General features: G+C 38.2%; 1 protein-coding gene across 1 annotated transcript; it reads right to left on the bottom strand.

Moving 5' to 3' along the window:
* Positions 1-1,886: 1,886 nt before the first annotated feature.
* On the bottom strand, positions 1,887-4,062 carry LOC122094113 (pentatricopeptide repeat-containing protein At1g63330-like). The gene has a single exon (XM_042664790.1). It carries the CDS (start codon positions 3,939-3,941, stop codon positions 1,929-1,931), a length of 2,013 nt encoding a protein of 670 aa, XP_042520724.1. The 5' UTR covers positions 3,942-4,062; the 3' UTR covers positions 1,887-1,928.
* Positions 4,063-7,491: the final 3,429 nt, after the last annotated feature.

The raw sequence follows: 7,491 nt of genomic DNA, 5'->3' as shown, positions 1-7,491 counted from the left end.
TGACTTAATTCTATTTTACCCAAACCCCTCAATCATTTTATGTTTCAACAACAATACATGTGGTTTAGTTTAAAAGATATCATATGGTACACCATATCCTGGTTCTAAAAAAAAACGTAAAACAAAACTCTCCGTTCCCAAATCCCAAATCAAAAACCCCAATTGAGCCCTAAATCTTTTCATTTCATCTCACTTCATCTTCTTCTTCTCCAATCTTGATTTCGAGTTGCAGTTGTGAAGGAACAGGTACTAGAGAAGGGATAATACATCTATCACCTAGAAAAAGGAATATTCTTTGATTGCTAGAATCATGTCGGTGTTGTGTTCTACGATTTGGGGATGAAGGACCTCAATATCGATTTGGGCTTAGGGGATTAAGAGAGGGTATATTAGGTACTTTACGTTTTAGAAGGGTATTTTGGTATTTAGAATAAAATAGACCAGCTGATATTGACATTTAAGGAATATTCCCTAACAAAATTAGACGTAGGGGGTGCAAGCATAATTTGGTATTATGCAAAGGGTGTTTCTTTAATATTAGCATTCTTTAGGGGATGGTGCTGTAAATTACCCCCTTCCCCCCCCCCCCCCCCCCAAAAAAAAGTTCCCTCCCCTATTTTGCTGCAACATTCCCTTCCCCCCTGTCCCTCTATGAGCTGCAAGCAAAGTTCATCTTATGAATTACAATCTAAGTTCACATAGATAATCATGGCTACCCAACCTCAAAGCCAAGATGCTAGGGTTCCATTGGCCAGTGGTCTCTCTCTCTCTCTCCTTCCGATGACCCGCTCCTATTGGGAATGTGAAATGTCAAATCACAATTTGGCAATCGGGAACTCCTCCTTGCATCCATTAGGGTATTTTTCAGTTAACAACAGAGAGGGTTTAGAGTTACTTAGAGATTCACAAAAGTAAATCATCCGATGGAATGCACATTTGTACCCGTCACAGCCCAATGGAAGAACTCCTTGGATAGTGAAACCCTAATGTGGAAGAGATTCTAAGTTACATTTCATAAGAATTGTTAGATTTTCACATGGCCGTCTTATTTATAACTAAGCCTTTTTAAAACAAATGGTTGTGATCAAATAGGGTGATCTCATAATTTGTCTAATATTACACAAAAAGACAATCCATGCAATATGTAACCATTTAACGACCCTAAAGTGATAGAAACTTTCATCGCATTTTAGTCACCCTAACATCACATAATGGACTTACAGGTATGAAAACAGAAATCGCCAGAAACCTTAAGTTTTAACTGATGATTGGACACAACATTTTTTAAATACTTTTAAAAACATGATTATATATTTATAATAATAATTTAAAATATTTTGTAAACAATTTACAACACTACAACCAATTCTAGAATTTTCTTTCAATCACAGTCAGACAATTCTCTCAATATGTTAACCCTATCAGATAGTGGATACTTTGTTGAGAGTCTCTTCCATTTTCAACAAAACATTATTTGCCGAGCTGTCAATATGTGGCCATTGTAGCTGTAATGGTTAAGACCTCTTATGTACAGGGATAAAGCAACTATCCCTGATGTGCTCCATTCTTATTTCTCTGATGTGCCCTTGATTTATTTGTTTGAGGACTAGTTTCCCTGTACTCAGGTAACACATGAAGGTCAGTTACCAACTTCTTCAACAATGGAGAGAGCAACCAATCCAAGGATGAAGTGGCCTTGTTCGGTGAAGCCATTACTAGTTGACATTTTGAAAAAAAGGACCAGATGCTCTGTGCAAGAAGTAATGCATCAAGGATTGCTTATGCTTCCATGGATAAAGCTGAAAAGCATGATTACATTCCATATGCTTGTGGCATTTTGGTCGAATCCTAATGCATTGGGCATTTAACTATGCCATTAGATTAGATTAAGGAAGCTAAAAATGAATGCTCGTTTAAATATGGCCTTGTTAGTTTTTATTTGGCATAAATTTGTTTAGGCTTTCAAAACATTCACATTCAGACCCCCCTTCTGCAAGCAAATTCACCATCAGAGATGCAGTCTTCGCATCAGGTAAGAAACCTCTCTGAGACATTTCATTCAGAAGCTCGAATGCCTTGTTGGTCTCTTTATTTTGAAGAAATCCTTGAACCAAGATGTTATAAGTCACATCATTTGGAGGACAACCCTTTTCTTCCAATTTCATGAATAAATCCCAAGCTTTGCTCAGCAAGCCTTCTTTGCAGAATCCCTTGATCATTATGCCATATGCGTTAACATTAGGTTCCAAACCTTTGGAAGAGATAGAGTTGAACAATTCTTCTGCCTCTTTCGGCATACATGCCTCCCACATTCCATCAAGGAGGACACTGTAAGTAAGAATATCAAGGTTTTTAGATTCTATTTTGTGAAACAATTTCAGGGCATCATCAATACGCTTGCTTTTGCATAGCCCATTCATCAATATAGAATAGGTGTATTGATCTGGCTTGTGCCCATGAACTTTCATTTCTTTGAAAACCTTCTGCGCATTCCCAACTTGGCCTGCAAGGAAAAAACCTTGCATAAGAGTAGTATAAGTAATTGTGTCAAGGATTATTCCCTTGCGTGGCATTTCTTTAAAGAGCTGGAAGGCTTCAATCATCCTCCTGCACTTGCAATAGCCATTAATTAGTGAACTATAGGTAATGGTGTCAGGCTTATATCCCCAACTCATCATGGAAGTAAAGAACTCCATTGCCTCATCCATTTGACCCAGTAGACAATATCCATCTATCAATGCATTGCATGTGATTAAATCAGGCTCCACACCCTTCTGAATCATCAAATAAAAGAGTTTATGAGCTTCTTTAGCCTTCCCTTCTTTGCAAAGAGCAGCAACAACAGCATTGAAGGTAACAATATTTGGAGAAATTCCACCTTCCAACATCTCATTGAACAACCCGGTGGCTTCTCTCCATTGGCCTGAATTGCATAGGCCTTGAATCAAGCTAGTGTATGTGAAGATATTAGGCAACACACCATTTTGAAGCATTACATCAAACAGTTTATGTGCTTCCTCAAACCTCCCTTCTCTACAAAGACCATCGATCATAATGGTGAAAATTATAGTATTAGGTTTGATTCCATCATTCATCATCTCACCAAAAATGCGTGCAGCTTCTTTCCATAGCCCAAAATTGCAGAGGCCATGAATCACAGAGCTGTAAGTAACAACATTTGGTGAGATGCCTCTGCTCTTCATTTCTATGAAGAGGTTCATGGCCTCATTTACCAGCCCCTCTTTGCAGAGACCGTCAATGATCATGCTATACATGATTAAGTCTGGATTACACCCACCATTCTGCACTCTCTCTCTGAACAAATCAAGGGCCTTAACAGATTTTCCACTCTTGCAAAGCCCATTAATTATAGTCCCATATGTGACTTCATCAATCGGATACCCCAACTCTTCTATTTTGCAGAACAACTCCAGTGCATGACCAATTTCATTCTTTGAACAGAGCCCCCTAATCAAAGTGCTTAAAGTAATCACATTTGGTTCATAACCACGTTTCAGGATGCTCCCCAATACAGAGAAACCAAATTCCGTCCGACCCAAGTGGCATAAGCAATTGATTAACACACTCAGAGTATGCATATTTGGTACAATTCCAAAGAATCCCATTTGTTTAAACAAGGAGAGCACAGTAGAGTAGTGTTTCATCTTGGAAATAGACCCTAAAAGTTGATTGAAAACCCAAATTGCAGGGAAAGGTTTCGTTTGCACAAGGGAATCAAAGAAACACAAAGCATCATCGAGACTCCCGAAGTGGGTAGCCCGTGAATGTTGTTCTATTTTAATGGTTTTACCAGCAGAAGTACCAAAATGATGACGAGACACAATTGGAAAAAAAGGAAGAGATGAGTGAAGAAAAGGAATGTTACCCTTTTGATTTAGATAAACAAGAGAAGTAGCCCATCTCATCAGCCTCCACCCCATTAGACTTGGGTCTCTTTTACTTGGTCATTTCGATGGTTCTTGTAGACACCTCTGTACTCTGAAAAGTTTCAGCTGAGCTTTAGACACAGATTCAAACTCAATTCTCTTGGCATGGAGCAGAGGGAAGGATTTTAGTTGTTAACTGACGAGGACGAGGTTTGAAAACACGGAATCCGGACCCAGATCGGTCCCGGTTGATTTTGATCCAAATCAGATGGATGAGATGGATTAGTTGGGTCTTTTATTTATTTATTTATTATTTTTTTTTTTGTGAAGAGATACATTTCTTCGTCTTCCTTCCCTCAATCCATCCACTGTTTCGGATTGGTGGATTGGTTGAATTTGATGATTTAGATTGAAATCGATCGATTCCAATTCTTGGGTTTATCAGATCAGTAGAGCCATAGTTCAAGTGCACAGTATTAGATCAGCTATCAACCACCCCGGGAATTGATACAATATCAAAGGATCGCTGATACAATGACTCAATGAGTTAGTATAGCAAAAAAATCCTTAGCGGTAAGCGATGAGGTGCAATGAGCATCCAATGGCTGGAGGTGCACAGCCTGACCCTTTCCGTGGTTGAATGCTCATTGCTCCTCACCACTCACCATAGACAATTTGGACTTAAGTTAGCACATATCAACTCAAGTATCAGCCAAAAAAAAAAACTAATGATTAATAATAAAATAATAACAATAATCCCAATAGGGTAGAAATTCTGAATTTCCTGATAGGGAGAACTGACAATAGCAAATGGTAGTTACAGCCAAAGTTGCTATAAATTATGGTACAACTAGATCTACATTGGCAATCTTCATCAAGAACTGGCTCGTCTTGCAAGCATCATGGTGGCCCTGTTACTTGGTCGGGTTTAATATTTGCATCATGCCCTTTCACTGAACAAAGCCACTGGCTGCCACCCAAAGAACTCCATTCTAAGCCACTAGAAATATAGACATCAATTATCCAACTCTGTCAAATTCCTAAAACCAAAAATCTGTAGCCAAAGAGAAGGTGGATGCATCTACAGAAAGTTGATCATTATGAGGACATAAAAAATTCTGAAAGTTCTTGCAGGAAGTTACGACTCAAGTGACTCGAGCAAAATGAATCAACAATACCTTTCTGCTCCTTTGACAAAATGGTGAGACTTCGAGCGATCTGTGTACTAATCTCAAGTGGGTTCCAAACTTAAAGAGGAACTTAATTTAATTAACATCATTTTCTCTGACTTGTGAAAGAATTGGGGTGGGGGTGGGAAAATAATCCTCTGTTTTTATCATCCCTGTTTTTCCTTGTTTTGCTACTTGCAGAATACGACACATGGACAACTTTAAGACCAACGTACCGGATGTATTAATCCTCACCCAACCTTGACCGTTGGATCCTCTGTTGTCCACGTGTCGTGTTCTGCAGATAGCAAAACAAGGAAAAACATGGATGAGAAAAACATAGGATTTTGATCCGGGGGGGGAGGGGGAGATCGGTGGGAAGGTAATTAAACTTGATCCTTCCATGAAAGCGGCATCTGCTGATATGATCTTCAGTAGCACCACTTTACTGCATGCAGCCTGAAGATAAAAAGTTGAAATCCACAAGTCAGATTAAGGCAGTTAATTTGGAGGTTTTACAGGTAAAGTGAATGAAAAAGTGCAGAAATCCTAAAAAAAGGAAAAGAAATTCAAGTCCAGCAGTCTTAAGAACATTCATCTGCTGGAGACTCCAGACAAAATCTTTACAAATTAAAGTAGATTAATTTTCAGGCCAAGATTAACAAATTTCGTCCTTACATCTCAGCAGACCAAGAATAAATTGAATATAATTCCATAGTGCAAGCTTAAGAAAGCACACAGAGTTGCAGTTTAGAACATGAATAGATCTCACAGGCATAATTGAATTCAGAAATCAAGAACTAATACCCAATCAGATTCAAGAATCATAAGAATCCTTTTAGAACTGAAAAAAATCAAAAATCAAAACATAATCTTAGGAAAGCTCAAATCAACCCAGAACCAAATCACAGAACAAAACTAACCTATAAATCAATTGCTAACATGGATTTGTAACTAATGGAAAGGTACATAATCCCGTTACATAATTATGGGTTGGTTCAAGGATTGTATAATTGACTTTTGAGATTTACAAGACTATAAATAAGGCCGTGAGGTTATCCAATTAAGGGAGGATAATGTAATACAAATTTGGAAAATAAGACACGGAATGATAAGATTAGAATAAAAGAAGAAAAACTGTGTATGCCTTATTGGTTTAGGGTAATCTTCTATCAGTAACACAGGAAGTGAATCTTAGTTGGAAAGTAGAAATAATATAAAATCCAGAATTTAGAAGCTGATTTCCCTAATTATTCTGGTCGATCGCAGAGTATTTCAGAGAAAAAAAATAAAGGCCGTACCCAATTCACAAGAATCCAACCACTGCGGGGGTCTGATTCTAAGGAGGGTCATAATGTAAGCAGCCTTAACCCCCGCTTCGCGGAGAGGTTGTTTCCTTAATTTGAACCCACGACCACAAGGTCACAATGGAGCAACCTTACTCCCTCTTTATTTCGGAGAAACAAAAGAGGAAAAGAGAATCCAATCATATGAAAGTTAGCATAGCTTTGCTAACGGACGGTTCCCTTCCAAACTAATAAAATTCATTTCCATATGCTCAATCAAACAAAAATATTTGATTATGGACAAATAACAAAAATGTTCAAAACTGGAAGCAGTCTCTCCTACAAAGCAGGGGGTAAGGCTCATCTCCTGAAAATGTCTGAAAATAATTCTGTTTTGATCAGACTCCTTAAGCTTAATAACTCCTTTCCTACAAACAAATAAGTAGCCTGCCCTACAACAAGAGAGTCTTTGAATAATTACATGAATATTCAGTAAGCCCCACATAATGAAATCAATTAGACACTTCATACCAGCAGTAATACCACACTCCCGATGTATACTTACCTTCGATAATAGAACACTCCCTATGTACCAAACAGGTCCTAATTTGATCCTTTTTTGTAACAACACACTTTTATTGCCAAAAGAAATAAATAGAGCTGATAAGATAGCATACAAGACATTGTCTACACCACCCAAGAAAGCTCATCAATTTATAAGTATGCCGATCTCATCAACAACAACAACAACAACTACTCAGCCTTTTCCCAACTAAATGGGGTCGGCTACATGGACCTGTCAAAGAAAAATATAAAAGGTAGAAGAGAGAAAGGGGGGTGGAGGGATCAAATAAAAAAAAAAGGCAATGCAACACCTCCGGTCATCCCACCGAAACGCAGTTTGTAATATGCTGATCTCATCCTCCAACTAAAATGCAAATCACCATGAGGCACAAAACATATGCTTTCTCAACGAGGGAAAGGTCGTTCCATGGACACCCCCCCCCCCCCCCTCCCTCATATTGGAGTAACCTTCTACATACATATTACTCCACCTTTTGCCTTTAGTTCTACAGTAATCAAATCCGCTATAGTAACTTGGTATTTCATAAAAGAAAAAAATATATATATATATATATATACTAGGAA

Source organism: Macadamia integrifolia, chromosome 11, assembly GCF_013358625.1.
Source record: "Macadamia integrifolia cultivar HAES 741 chromosome 11, SCU_Mint_v3, whole genome shotgun sequence".
NCBI classification, from domain to species: domain Eukaryota; kingdom Viridiplantae; phylum Streptophyta; class Magnoliopsida; order Proteales; family Proteaceae; genus Macadamia; species Macadamia integrifolia.
The sequence above is the reverse complement of the archived record's forward strand: the minus strand, read 5'-3'. Positions and strand labels throughout refer to the sequence as shown.